General features: G+C 37.7%; 1 protein-coding gene and 1 pseudogene across 1 annotated transcript in view; both read right to left on the bottom strand.

The window, feature by feature from the left end:
- Positions 1-15,701, bottom strand: part of san (Probable N-acetyltransferase san) — a 91,536-nt gene that overhangs the window by 28,191 nt on the left and 47,644 nt on the right. The window contains exon 3 of the mRNA XM_090381214.1: positions 3,317-3,436. Within this exon, the coding sequence (XP_090237340.1) occupies positions 3,317-3,436 (120 nt within the window). The remainder of the gene's footprint in view (positions 1-3,316; positions 3,437-15,701) is intronic.
- On the bottom strand, positions 7,386-7,976 carry LOC150080076 (NADH dehydrogenase [ubiquinone] iron-sulfur protein 8, mitochondrial-like; annotated as a pseudogene).

Genomic DNA, 15,701 nt, shown 5'->3' with positions numbered 1-15,701 from the left:
CAATGTTCTTGTAGTCACTTGTGCAGAATAAAACAAAACAGCAGGCTCATTAAAATACAATTAAAAAAAAAAAAAAAAAACCAGCTAAAAGCAATAAAATCTACTACTGAGTGACATTCGCTTTTCACCGCAACCGTACCATGTGACCTTCCTGTCAATCATTATATGATATGTCCGTTCTCATCTAACTGGACTCCCAGTAGATGGTGTTCATGAATTTTTTTTTTTTTTTTTTGAATTTTGTTCTTTTAGAACAATTTGTCATCAATCACATAGGCTATATGCTCTTGTATTTTTTTTTTTTCTGAAAAGTAACATACAGCATACATTAACCATAAATTTTCTTTCGTGTATATATGAATGAAAGTTGTATATTTCTTCAAAGTGATTGATAGCAAAGGTCACGTGATGATACTGTTGAATTGGCAAGCGAACGTCATTGAGTAGGCGGTACTAACAATTCTATATGGCCAGTGCAGCGAAGTTTGCAGTGTATGTATCAGCAAGAGCAGCAGTCCAGTAATTTTTACATTTGCGGAAACAATGCTGAAGAGAAAGTGTTTAAGTATTAATGATAAAGTAAAGATTCTTCATGGTATTGACCAAGGTTTTAAGAAAAAAAGATATTGCGAATAAATATGGCATACCTGCAAGCAGCTTTTCTACGATTTTAAAAAATCTAGAATCAATTTTAAATGCAATTGAAGGAGGAGCAGACAAAAAGCGAATTAAGTTATGTATATATGACGATGTTGATAAAGCTGTTTTAAAATGGGTGCAAATTTAGTAGGTGGTAGATGACTTTCATCACCCGGTGAAATACCACCACTTTGCTTATTGGAGGCTTGAAGTGGTGAAACCCACGTTTAGTCTCTAGAGCAAAGTTTCCGGCATCCCCCTCCCCTATACTTCTCCTTCAACCCATGCATGGTACTAAGTACTATAGGTTTTGATACCTTTCGTGTTTGGGGGTTTCATAAAAAAAAAAAAAAAAAATGATACGTGAAAAGAATATACCAATATCAGGTCCAATAATTATGCAACAAACTCTGAAATTTGCATAGTCCCTGGGACATACAGAATTTAATGTGAGCATTGGGTGGCTAGATAAATTTAAGAAGCGCTACAGAATTGTGGAAAAGGTTATTTGTGGAGAAAGTGTTAATGTAAGTGAAGATTGCAACAGTTGGAGGAACAATACCTTAAAGAAGATTTTGGAAGAACATGAACCTAAGGATGTTTTTAATGCTGATGAAATGGGTTTATTCTTTAAATGTTTACTGAATAGAACACTTGCTTTTAAGGATGATAAGTGTTTTGGCGGAAAGCAAAGCAAAGAAAGAATCACTGTGCTAGTTGGAGCAAATATGACAGGAAGTGAAAATTAAGACTTTTAGTCATCGGAAAATCAAAAACCCAAGATGTTTTAGAGGCACAAAATCTTTGGACGTTGACTACACCTTTAATAAAAAAGCATGGATGAAAAGTGATATTTTTGAAGACTGGATATTAAAACTAGACAAGTGTATAACAAAAGAAAAAAGGAAAATCGTGTTGGTAACTGACAACTGTCCAGCACACATCCTGCCAGTATTTCTGCCAAACTTAAAAGTGTGAAGTTGTTGTTTTTACCACCAAACATGACATCAAAATTCCAGCCAATGGACCAAGGCATTATTAAAAATTAAATTTCATTATTGAAAGAGAATAATAATGAAGCTTGTTAATGCATTATCAGAAAATAGAAACTTGGAGGTTAGAATTATAATCTCTAAGGTTATAATTAACCTTAGAGATTGCATCTCTGAACTGGCAAAAGTTTGGACAGTTCCAAACTTTGTCACTGAATACCCTATTCAAAAGCGGGATTTGCATTGAATACAGAAGTCGAACAACAACTAGACAAACAAGAGGAACTGCCCTTTTCACAACTGAAAAACTTTTGGACATTATTAGAATCGTCCGGAAACATCGAAAATGAAACAACACTGGATAATTATGTTTATGTAGATCAAGATCTGACTACAACAGAACATCCAAATTGAAGATGAAATACTGCTGAACAGTGTTAAACGTGACCGTGATCACGAAGAAATTAACGATGACGCTGAAGACGCATCAGAACAACCAGTAGAAAACCAAACTCGTGAAGAAATGATTAACGCTTTTAAAACAGTTCGTATGGGTCTACAGTTTTGTGAAAATGTTCCTGATAATGTTTTTAATGCTCTGAACAAATGTGAGGTTTTCTTTGAGAATCAGACATTTTTTAATTGTACTGTGCAAACAAAAATTAGATTTTAATTTGTGATACTTACAAGCGAAAATTGCGTAAAGGTAATTTAAATAAGTGTTTTTGAAATAAAATACATTAAAAATAAATGTAGATTCATTTTCATTTTCTAGTTAAATAACAATTTCTAATAAAAAAAGATATTCTCTGTATAACGAAATTTCTCTATAAAGAATTTTTTCGCTGGATTTATCGAATTTGTTATAGGGAAGTTCAACTGTATATTGTAGCTGCCATAGACTAGTCTATTTTTTGTTATCTTAATGTAGTTGAAATTTATTTTATTCTGGGTAGCTGGTAACTACAAGAACAGTCAAGATTAAACTTCTCACACCAAGGCTATTTAGTTATGGCTGGAATGCAAAATGCCATCACTTTTGATTAGTCTTACAGAAAACAAGCAAGCTTATACAGCATCAGCTAAAAAAAAAAAAAAAAAAAAAAAAAAAGACGCCTTCCATTTCACTAATCCATTCCCTTCAATATTTTGCCTAGTTCGTTCTTGAATTTAAGCTATTAACCTCCATGTGTGTGTGGTCTGAACAACAGGAAGTTTTCGTCAGCATTGAGCTTGCTCAATGCTGATGAGAACTTCCTGTTGCTCAGACCTTAAACACCTCAATCAGATAACCTCACAGGTGCCTAGTCTCCACACGCTGCTAAGAACATCTTTGTTCCACTTACCAACCTTGCTGCCCTTCTTTGAACTCGTTTCAGCAGCTCCACATCCTTCCTAAAATGAAGCCTTCATACCTCAAGATGTAGCCTGACCACTGCCTTATATAATGGAATAATCAATTCCTTATCCCTGCTAGCAAAATTCTTGTCTATCATTGGCAAAGTCCATTAAGCTGTCCTGGCAGCCATCTGCATCACTGCTCAGAGAACTTCATATCTGAATGCACCATTACTCCCAGGTCTTTTTCATTTTCTACCACCCTGATGCCTAGATCAATTAAAAAAAAACAAAAAAACAGACAAATACTGAAAGCAAAAAACAAAAAAAAACCACCTCACTCTTACCAATTCCTAGGCGACGATAAGGAGCCAAACAACCTAGTGTCATAATATATAATCTCCGAGAGTTTTCCGAAGTATCAATACGACAACATACTGCTCCGACAACTATATCATTGTAATAGGCTATAAAAAAAAGTTTTAAAAACTTTTAGTTCATCAGTAAAGTTATACCACTAAATACTTTATATAAACTTTTAAATGAAAAATTAGCAACTATGAAGTACACTGGTAAAGTATATAACTAATGGTAAGGAACTTATGTATTAATCCTTGGGCATAAGTACAAACTTCACACAAATATTTAATTTATATATCCCATTTCTTCTACTATGCCCTGTGAATCATGGCTGTTCATTTTCATATGCAGAGCAAGTTGAACTGACTGGACAGTATCACAGGCCTGGCTTTAATGAAAGACGATTTTACAATCTTTCAATGTTTGCTTCCCCCCCATGAAAGTAGAGCATATAATATAGAAAAAAAAAGTCAGAGAATAAAGATTTTTGGGATATACCAATAATGCTCTAGTATGGATTAAGAAATATTCAAGATTTAGAGATATCTACAGCACTATTTTTCAAAGCTTATTCTGCAAAGGGATCCAAGAAGATTCTGCAAATGTTACTTTTTATCAGTAATTTTTTAAAATTACTTTGCACACATGTATTACTGTTTTTAATTTATTATTAATTATTATTTTTAAAGATATCAGGGTTCACCGGAAGATGCATTTCTGCAAAAGGATTTCATAGCCAAAAAATTTTTTGAAAAGCCCTGACTCAGTCTATGTTATACCAGTGTGACATTGGAAATTGCCTATGAGAAAATAGTGCTAGAGATGTTTCTGCTTTAAGAGAAGTAGAATCATAACAACAGATGCAAAAACTAACATAATTAAGCACTCCAAAAAAGGGGAGACACCTGCAAATATCAGTCAGGCCTTGGGTATACCCCATACAAGAGGCCACCAATCTACCACAACTAAATGTGCTTCATATATATATATATATATATATATATATAAATAAAAATGTAGTTTCATCATTCTCTCATAAGTGTCTACATCTTATTTGCAGAGGTACAGCTGAACCCAAAGGAAAACACAGATGTTATGAATTTATAGCCCAATGGCCATCAAATTTTTAACAAAAGGGAATGGACCAAAAGTTATTCCCAAATGCATGAAAAATGCATATGGTGATGCTAACCCTGCTGAATACAAAAAAAAAAAAAAAAAAGTCTCATTAGTATAAATGGGGGTCAAGAATTCATAAAAGATAATCCCCGCTAAAGGTGACCAATGGAAGTGACAACTCCAGAAATATGCTAAAAAACTGAAGCCCTTGTTATACAGGATAGAAAAGTGATTACCAAAGAAATGTAATACTTCTGAGGGATCAGAACTGACCATCCCCCATGAACACTTGACAGTGTCAAAAGTCAGATGTCAATGGATGTCACAAGAATGCTCACACCTCTTCAGAAACAGTGCAGGGCTCAAATTTGTGAGGAAAATTTACAAATGCATAATGCAGATCCACAAGGGTTGGTTCCTTTCCAGAATTGTAATTGGTGATGAAATGTGGATCATCACTGGGATCCAGAAACAAAACAGGAATTCATGCAAAGGAAACACCATGGATCAAACACTGTTCAAAAAATTCAGGACCCAACCCTCTGAAAGATCACAGCTACCTTTTTTTGGGATACGGAAAGAATTTGTTTGACAGATATGTCACATAAGAAAACAAGCGCTGAAATGCCTATGCTACTCTTCTCAAAAATTTAAGAAGGGGCCAAAAAGGAAGAGAGAAAATGAAGAGATATTTTTCTTCTTCATCGTGACTGCTGCTCTGAGAGATTTCAGATTATTGGGGTTAAATCCCTGTCCTACAATCCATATGCCCCCCCTTCCCCAATCCAATAATCATTTCCACTTTGGAAATCTGAAGAAATACCTGATGGGTATTGATTTCAAATGATGACAATTTCAAAGAAGCTGTGAACTGCCTCCATCCCCCAGGTATTTCCTCTTTGCCTCAAAATGGAGGTAATGCATTGAACTGAATGGACATATACTGAGAAAAAAAATGTATACAAATTAGGCTATGTTCATTCTTTCTTTCTTTCTTTACTACTAAAGTAAATTTTTTGAGCGACTTTTGTAAATACCCAAATAATTTCATTGCTAACGGGTCTGGCCCAAAATCCCAACAATATCTACTATATTGTAAAAATATATGAATATAATTCTATATATATATATATATATATATATATATATATATATATATATATATATATATATATATAGAATTATATAAGTAAGTAAAAATTTACCTTATTAGATTAATTTTGTAGAAAGAATATAAAAAATAAAAATTTCAACAACAAATACCCCTCTCAATTTGAAGATCATGTGTTCTGCTACAGAAACAAACAGTTTTAAAATACAACTAACGAATAAAAACAACTTAATTTTACTTTATTATATTGCATTTAATTGGTAATTTTCGAGTCAAATTTTGCTATTTGTAGAGGGCATTTCAGCAATAATTACAGGTATAGCATTGAAATGCTAAAGATAAAAACTTGAAATACGAATACTTTCAGAATATGAAAATTTAGAGGGTTTTTTTTTTTTTTTTTTATGTATACCCCAAACACGAGAGGTATTAGAACCTATAGCACTTAGTACTATTGGGTTGAAGGTTGAGAAGACGAAAGAAGATATTTGTTGACATTGGACTTAACTTCTGTAGACTGTAATTTTCAGGAAATACGTATGAAGCAAGGTTGTTCCAGAAAACGGCAGTTGAATGAATAAACAAGGAAGATGAAAAGTTGGTTTTGTGAGTTTGAAATTGGATGGTAAATGGATGTTGGCTGGTGGCGGCACGTTTTCGGACTGTTTTGAAAGAGAGAGCGGGAATTATAGAAGCCAATTCAGAAGAACAGTGCCCATGGAAGTATCTGTAGAAGAGGCATACAGCAGAAACAGTAAGTCTATGAGACAGCAAGTGGAGAGACTCTGTTAGAGATGAATCATTAATTAACCTAACTGCCCTCTTCTGAATGGAATCAAGAAGCCTGAGAGAGGTTTTGGGGGCACCACCCCAGATGTGGGAACAATATTCCACGGAAGGGCAGATTTGCGATTTATACAGAGTTAGAGAGTGAAAGAGAAAACCAAGTTTTTTTAGATGCAGAGGAAGCAATATTAGTAATGTGCTTGTGCCAAAAGAGATTAGAAGTCAGGGTAATCCTCAAAAGAGATATATCATTTTGCTTAGAAATCGGAGTGTCACTAAAGATAAGCAAAGATAAGCAAAGGAGCAGAAGAATCCTTTTTTTGCGAGATATAAGACAAGACTGAGTTTTAGAAGGGTTGAAATAAACTAAGTTGTCTTTGCCCCACTGAAGAATTACCTGAAGATCGGCATTTAAGGAATTGGTAGCAGATTTTCGAGAAGTTGAAGCTGATTGAGCAGGAAAAGCTTTATCAAAATGGAAAATGGAATGCAATGTGCTATCATCGGCAAAACTGTGGATAGGATTTCCAGTCAATGGAAGAAGGTCATTAATATACAAGAGGAAAAGAGCGGGGGAAAGAACTGAACCTTGGGGATCACCGGCATTAGTTGAGAAGTTAGAAGACAGAGACCCATCTACTATCACCCTCAGTGAGCGATCAGAGAGAAAACTGGATAACCAATTACTATAAACAGTTGGCAAACCATAAGATGGAAGCTTGTTTAGAAGACCTTTATGCCAAACACGATCGAAAGCCTTTGAGATGTCAAGAGCAACTACTTGTGTTTCACCGAGCCTTTCCATTGAATTAGTCCATAATAGAATAGAATCTTTAATTGCAGCAATGATAGACATACAATTAGTCCCGTCACGGCATGGTGGTGCCAGGGGTTTTTTTTTTTTTGTTATTTATCTTAGCGTTATTTTATGTATAGTAGACTATCCTATAGACATTCACACTTCTACATAATAAACATTTTACATGCTATTTTCTGATTCTACAGGGCACCCTATTGAGTGGTGTATCTGGCACTCCCTCTCATATATAAAGGTGATCTGCTTGAAGATTAGCTGCAATTTCTGCTTCCCATTTGTCTCCATTATTGAGTAATATTTCTTTATTGTATAACAGCTCTTCGTGTGTTTCTGTGGAAAATTCAAAGTTAGGACCCTCTACAATTGCATCCACTGGGCATGCTTCCTGGCAAAAACCACAATATATGCACCTTGTCATATCAATATCATATCGTGTTGTGCGACGACTACCATCTGATCGTTCTCTGCTTCAATAGTAATGGCCTGTGCAGGACAAATTACTTCACATAATTTGCATGCAATGCATCTCTCTTCTCCTGAAGGACAGCGGCGTAGGGCATGTTCACCCCGAAATCATGGACTAAGCGGCCCTTTTTCAAATGGGTAATTTATAGTGGCAGGTTCCTTGAAAATATGTGCCAAAGTAAGTCCCATTCCTTGAAACAATTCAGCCTAAAATACTGAATTAGCAGTACGATCAGTCAAATCCTTCACATCCATACTTGGTTCTGGTTCTCCAACATATTTATAGCTTTTACATTTCTGTGTTGTAGAAATAGGTCTTGAAATCAGACACCAAAAGTTCCTGTTAAGATATATAAAAAACCGATACTTCTAACAGCCGCCATATTTACACACCTCTAAATGGGTAACATAAGCCAGAATATCACCAGTGGATCAACACTGACGGAATCCATACTGGCGATTGTTGATAAGACGATTCTAGGTAGTTTAAGAGTTGGCAGTTAATTGATTTCTCCATTACTTTAGAAAGAGTAGAAGTAATTGCAATGGGACGATAATTGGATGGGAGGGATTTGTCACCCTTTTTTAGGAACTGGCTGCATATGAGCAAATTTCCAAGCAGAAGGAAAAACACCTTTGGAATAAGAAAGTGAAAAAAGGCGGCAAAGAGGAGTAAGTTCAGGAGCACAGGTTTTGAGAACAAGTGGAGAAATACCATCGGGACCTGGAGCTTTCTTAGCATCAAGATTCGTCAAAAACCTTTTGACATCCTTTTGACGGAAGACCACAGGAGGCATTGAATGGCGCATGTTCGGAATGGTGGGAGGTGTTTTACCAAGCTCATTAATACATGAGTTGGAAGAAAAATAGGATGCTAGCAGGTCAGCTTTATACATGGCTGAAGTGACAACAGAACCTTCTGGTTTGGACAGAGGTGGGAGCAGAGATGGGCAAAAGTTGCGATCCAATAACTTTGGCAATAGACCAGAATGCTCGGCTACCATTAGGGCAAGAAGCAAGTTTTCTACTCTTAGCCTGTTCAAACTCTGGTTTGGACTGATTAATAACTGCTTCACAATTGTTGCAAGCTTTGGTGTAGGCAGAAAATGAAACTGAAGAATTAGAAACAAGCCAATTACGATATGCAACATTCTTCTCTTGAACAGCCTTAGCACATTTATTGGAAAACCAAGGTTTAGATAAAGGACGAGATTTTAAGGTGGAGTGTGGGATAAAGGATTCCATTCCTGCAAGAATAATTTCACTGACACGATCTGAGCAAACGTTGACATCAGAAGTTTTGAAACAGTAATCCAACCAAGAAAAAGAAATCTAGCAGGTCATCCCATTTTGCATTCTTGTTATGCCAAACAACATGAGGTTGGGAATAGCCATGAGATAAAGGTTCCATTGGAGAAGAGACAATCACCAAGTTGTGATCTGAAGTGCCTAAAGGACTCTCACTTCGACCGTGTACTTAGAAGGGTTGTTTGTGAGAAAAAGATCAAGCGTATTGGCTGTATGATTAGGATTGTCTGGTATTCTTGTAGTTAAATGAACAATCTATGCAAGGTCATTAGTAATTGCAAAAGCCGCAGCATCTCGACCAGCTGGATCGGTGTGACTAGAAAACGGAAGCCAGCTGGAGTTGTGAACATTAAAATCACTAAGGAAAATTACCTCACTGTTAGGAAAGTTGGACTGCAGAAAGTCAAGTTGCAAAGAGAGGAAAGTCAAAGAGCTCCAAGTGATTAGTGGAGTTGGGAGAACGGTAGAGACAACAGATGAATCTGACACAATGAGGTAGAGAGATTTTAAGCCAGAGAAGATCAAAGAGAAGAGATTCCAAATTGCCAAGTCTCTGCCAGGGAATATCAGAACGGACATATGCACAAGTACCACCTTTGAGGCGAAAGGAATCATACAGCAAATAATTTGGGCATCTGAGATGTGCAGTAGTTTAATCAACCGATAACTAAGATTCTGTCAGAAAAAGTACATGGGGTTTGGCAGACTGCAAGTGGAAATTGACATCGTTGAGATTAGAATTGAGACCACGCATATTTGTGAAATGAATTAGGAAGTGCTTGGGAGGTTTAGATCTTTTCGCAGATAAGCTTGCTCTATTAGTTTGACAATTCATGGTGTATTCAATAGTAAGAAAAAGTGGGTGGGACATGCTGTATGAAGTAATGAAATTTTTGGATATGGCGTACACATGGTAAGAATATACCCAGATCCTTGACATAATGTGGCCTCGACAATGCTCCCTGCATACACACTACTCGGACTCCCTCCAGTCACTATCTGGCAGAGTAGAGGTGGCAAGATTATACACTAGCTGATCTGGAAGCCTCCTAGAGAGTTACCAATTGGTTCGGTCCGGTGTACTAACTAGAGGCCGGCCTGCGAACACCGATTTAGAGCTGTACCTCGAAATGTAAGGAATATTGGATCTTGCCACAATGTTCATCATAACCTCAAAAGTCATCAGTCATACTGCATGATGGAAGAGATAGGGAAAGGTTGACCGGAACGTAGCTCTAGAGACTAAACATGGTTCCACCACTTCAAGCCTCCAATAAGCAAAGTGGTGGTACTGCACCGGTTGATGAGAGTCGTCTGCCACCTAGTACTGCCTGGTAACATAGAGGGGCGGCGTTCCTCCATGTGGTGTGGGTGCCACACCTTGACCCCTGCTTACGTTGGTTCACACCTGGGTGGTCACCCCCACCTTGTACTTATGCATGGAGGTTATACCCAGGATTACTAACAGTCCCACCATCATGAAGGTGCAAGCAGAGGATTTGGCTGTCACAGACCATCCGGACTTCACCAAAATTGGGTCCATTTGACTTGAGTGTCACCCGAATATCAGTTCCATCAGCATTTTAGACTCCCAGGTAGCAAATACAGCTTGTCTGGCAATCTGAGAGAATGTCTGTGACAACCTTGAGGACCAGTAATATATTTTGGCAGCTGCATAACATTTGTCATAAATATCATTAGCTGACACACTGACATACTAAAAGTGTAACTATTAAAACTGTAATTATACAGGTATTTGTTATTAGCTGTACTTTCATGAATTTCTTTGACAAGTACATTAAGGCATATCCATGGGTGCCGGCAGAATATTTTGAAAGGGGTAACAAGGAGAAAATAGGATATTTTTTCCTATTATTATAAGAAGAAAATGGAATATCTTGTTACAGATTCTGCTGTGGGAGAGGAAAGAATTCTATTTACAATAAAAGTAAATATTCAATGCCTAACATGTGCTCAATATTGGATTATGGATGGTACCATTTAAAACAGTGCCCACAATTTTTTTTTTATCAATTATATACAATTCATGTGATCATCAGTAATTAAAACTATCAAATTCTTCCCTTAGTTTACGTGTTGATGACGAATAAGAGTGAAGAGAATTATAAACATTTGTTTCAAGATATGATTGACTTTGCTGAAGAAAATGAAACTGAATTGAGACCACAGGCATATTAACTGACATGGAATTAGCTGCAATAGATGCCTCCAAAGGAGAGTTCTCTAACGTGTCTAATAAGGTCTGTTTTTTCCACCTGGGGCAATGTGTTTGGAGAAAACTTCAAGCAAGTGGACTCGCATCTTAGTACGGTAACGATGAAGAATTTAGTATGCCGCTTTGACGTGTGTACCCTGACATTTATTCCATTTGGTGAGGTACCACAAGCATTTAATATTCTGAAGCCACATTTACCGAGGGAAGCTAGTGACGTGATAGTGGTTTAAAGACAATTTTATATATGCAAGAATTAGATGGTATATGCATAATGATACAGTAATTCACACTCCACCATTACTTCCATCAACATTATGGTCCGTATACAATTACATTCAACTGTGAATTCCACGCACCCAAAACAGTGTTGAGGCTTGGCATAGATGGGAGTGTATAGTTGGACAAGCAAATATTGGAATATATAGGATCATAGAGGAATTTCAGAAAGAACAGCAACAGGTCTATAACCAGGCTGAATGCATACTTCGTGGTGAATCCTGTACAAAATGCAAGAAGGCGTGGCAACATTCTCGTTGCCACGCCTTCTTGAAGGCAACATTCTCGTTTTTCTTTCTCTCGAGAAAAAAGAATGATGGTATTGCACACAATGTTTCTTTATTTTATTTTATTTAATTACACGCACGCACGCACGCACGCACACACACACACACACACACACAGTGTGTGTTGTTTATTCATTAATATGATATAAAACATTAACATTATATACTGTTTGCATAAATGCAATGTACATGTTCCATGTGTTCAAATAAAATTTTAATGTTTTTAGCGGCCACTTTGATTACATGAAAAACATTTTTTTTTATCGAAAACATTTCTAAGATATAGACTAACTTTGTTTTTTAAATACAATTGGTATGTCAGGATTTTAGGCAGCACCGCATTGCTGACATATGTGGCAAAGATATATAGTCAGAAGCCACTGTCTAATATAAACATTATTTTGTGTTTTGAATACTGACTATCAGGAGGACAAATAAATGGAAATTTCTGATCTATACTATTTCTTGTACTATGGTGGCTAGAAATTTGGGTTTTGGGATCCAGTCATTTTTTCAAAAATTAAGCTCTTATTAAATTTCCAGTTCTTGTGTCTTTTGGGTCATCTTGCACCCACAGAGTAATGGACTCTTCCAGCAGGACAATGCGTCTGCTCCACAGAGCCGTGGTTATTAGAACATGGTTCAAAGAGTACTCCGCAGATTGTACCACCATGGAATGGCCTCCCCGTTCAATGGACATGAACCCTGTGGAGCATCTTTGGGATGCTGTGGTAAGGTCTGTTCGAGCTTTGGATCCTCCACCCGCGAACGTGATGAAATTATGGACAGCAGTGCAGGAAGCATGGATGGAAATACTTGTGGAATGCTTTTGTGAACTAGTGGACAATGCCTCGCCGTGTGACTGCCCTTATCTGGGTGAAAGGTGGGCCTACCTATTAATAGGTAGGTATCTCATGATTTCTGTCCACTCAGTGTATACAGGAAGGGCAGAAAGGACAGGGTGGTATGCTCCTAGTTAAGCATATTAAATCTAAGGCAGTGCATCCAGTAGACGGGTGACCAGCGCAATGTTGAGTCAGTTTAGTGTGACATAAGCATGGGAAAACAAAAATTTCAGCAGGAGTGTGCTATAGGCCTAATGACTGTGATGAGTATACCAAACAATTATACAGAGAAATAGAGTGGGCCAATAAATCAGAATATCTTATACTCAGGGATTTAACTTTTCAGATGGGTGGTATTTTTGGGTTGGTCGGTACCATACTAGCAAGACTTTTGTAGATTTACTGGATGACTGTTTTTGAACGGCAACAAGAGGAAGCAACACTCTTGATCTCATTATCAGCAGAAATGCTTTGTGTATTAAGAATCTGCAGGTAATAGACCTACTGAGTGGCAGTGATCACAGTGTACCAATATGGAATTTAATTAAAGACAAAACTACTGACAAGGTTAAAAGGAAAGGCTTTTGCTTTTTGTAATGGTGACTACAGTGGTCTTGGACAGTTTTTAAATTCTATGCAGTGGAGCCAATTGATGGTGTCAAGAGCAAATTCTAAATGTGAAGCATTCAGGGATATAAGGGATGCAGAACTGCAATTTGGGGAGTACAACGTCTACAGAAAGGATAGACAGGATAGGAAGGGGGGAGGGGTTATGCTATTAGTTAAGAAACACATAAAAACCAAGGAAGTGAAGTCAGTCGACATCGCTGGACAGTGCAGTGTTGAGTCAGTTTGGTGTGACATAAGCATTGGGAGATCAAAATTGAGAGTAGGAGTGTGCTATAGGCCTAATGACTCTGATGAGTATAATAAGGAACTGTACAGGGAAATAGAGTGGGCCAGTAAATCAGAGAGTCTTATAATGGGAGATTTTAATTTCCCAGATATTGACTGGAATTTGGGGGCTGGTTACTCACACACTAGCAGGGCTTTTGTGGATTTATTGGATGATTGTTTTCTACATCAGCATGTTCGGGAGGCAACTAGAGGGAGTAATACTCTTGATTTGATTATCAGCAGTGATTCTTCATGCATTAAGAATCTGCAGATAAATGAACCACTAGGTGGCAGTGATCACAGTGTGCTGAAGTGGGATTTACTCAAAGAGGTAACTACCATTAGGGGTAAAGGGAAGGGTTATTGCTTCCGTAAAGGCGACTACGATGGACTGAGACAGTATTTAAATTCTATACAGTGGGACCAACTGATGATGTTACCAACAGCAAACTCAAAATGGGAAGCATTCAAAGAATTAATCTTGGAAGCTACTAGGCTTTACATACCAACTAAGAAATATTGTTCAAGGTTTAGGCCAAAATGGATGTCAGATGAACTAATGAGGCATATGGCAGAGAAGAAAAATGCATGGGATACTTACAAATTAACACATGACACAGAAGCCTATGATAGATACAAGTTGATATGCAACCAAATTACAAAGGAGGTTAGGCAGGCGAAGGCAGATTACGAGAAATCCTTCGCAAGGGATGCAAAGAAAAACAGCAAAGAGTTCTTTACTTATGTAAACTCTAGAAGGAAGGGGATGAATCAGATTGGTCCACTTGATATTGATGGGTCAACTGTTGATGATCCTGCTCAGGTAGCTAACAAACTAAATGAATATTTTGCATCGACATTCACACATGAGGAGTTATTCAGCAAGGGGAATGCCAGAGGTGTATTCAACTCTAGCAGTAAGCTACAGAATCTTGAAATAACTGGGAGTAAAGTGGAGGAGAAACTGTTGAAGATAAACACAAGAAAGGCACCCGGGGTGGATGGGATCTATCCAGTTATATTAAAGGAGGCAGCAAAGGAAGTAAGCAAACCCTTAGCCATAATTATGAGAGCTTCCTTGGACTCAGGGGAGGTACCCATAGACTGGAAATGTGCAAATGTGACCCCAATTCACAAAGGAGGATCAAAGGCTGACACAAGTAATTATAGACCTGTGGGCTTAACTTCTGTTCCAGGAAAATTAATGGAGGCACTGGTTAAAGAAGCACTGCAGGATCATTTAGACAAGACTTCAGTTATAGCTCAGACAGCATGGTTTTGTTAAGGGGAAGTCTTGCCTGACCAACTTGATTGGATACTATGATGCAGTCACAAAAGAACTGGATGCAGGGAATAACTTTGATATTATATACTTGGATCTTAGAAAGGCTTTTGATACTGTTGCACATGGAAGACTGCTACACAAATTGGAGCAGTGTAACATTGGAGGCAAATTGCTGCTATGGATAAAGGGGTGGTTGAGGGGGAGAAGACAGAGTGGTAATCAATGGACACTGCTCATCGTGGACTAATGTTATTAGTGGAGTCCCTCAGGGCTCAGTGTTGGGTCCATTATTGTTTTCTGTATTTATAAATGATATTGATGATAGTATATCAAGCTTAATATCCAAGTTTGCAGACGATACAAAGGTTGGCAGGGTTGTCAAGAACACTACTGACACTATGCTGCTGCAACAGGATCTGGAAAGGTTGAGCAGATGGGCTGAGAGGTGGCAAATGAAGTTTAACATTGACAAATGTAAAGTAGTACACATGGGAAACAGCAACCCCAGAGCAAGGTATCAACTCTGTGGTACTACACTGACAGTGGTAGAGAATGAAAGGGACTTGGGGGTGGTTGTGCAGGCAGATATGAAGTTCTCTGAGCAGTGCAGACGGGCTGCAAGAGTAGCTCATGGAGTATTGTCAATGATATACAGGAATTTTTCCAGCAGGGATAAGGAGGTGATTATTCCATTGTATAAGGCAATGGTCAGGCCACACCTAGAGTACTGTATACAGGTCTGGAGGCCTCATTTCAAGAAGGATGTAGAGCTGCTGGAACGAGTACAGAGAAGGGCAACAAGATTAGTGAATGGAACAAAGGGGTGCTCTTACGAAGAAAGGCTTAAGTTTTGCAAATTACAGTGTCTGGAGACTAGGCACCAGCGAGGTGATCTGATAGAGGTGTATAAAGCCTTGAATGGTTTAAGCATGCTCAATGC

Source organism: Mastigoproctus giganteus, chromosome 9, assembly GCF_048544385.1.
Source record: "Mastigoproctus giganteus isolate SK-2022 chromosome 9, ASM4854438v1, whole genome shotgun sequence".
NCBI lineage: Eukaryota > Metazoa > Arthropoda > Arachnida > Uropygi > Thelyphonidae > Mastigoproctus > Mastigoproctus giganteus.
The sequence above is the reverse complement of the archived record's forward strand: the minus strand, read 5'-3'. Positions and strand labels throughout refer to the sequence as shown.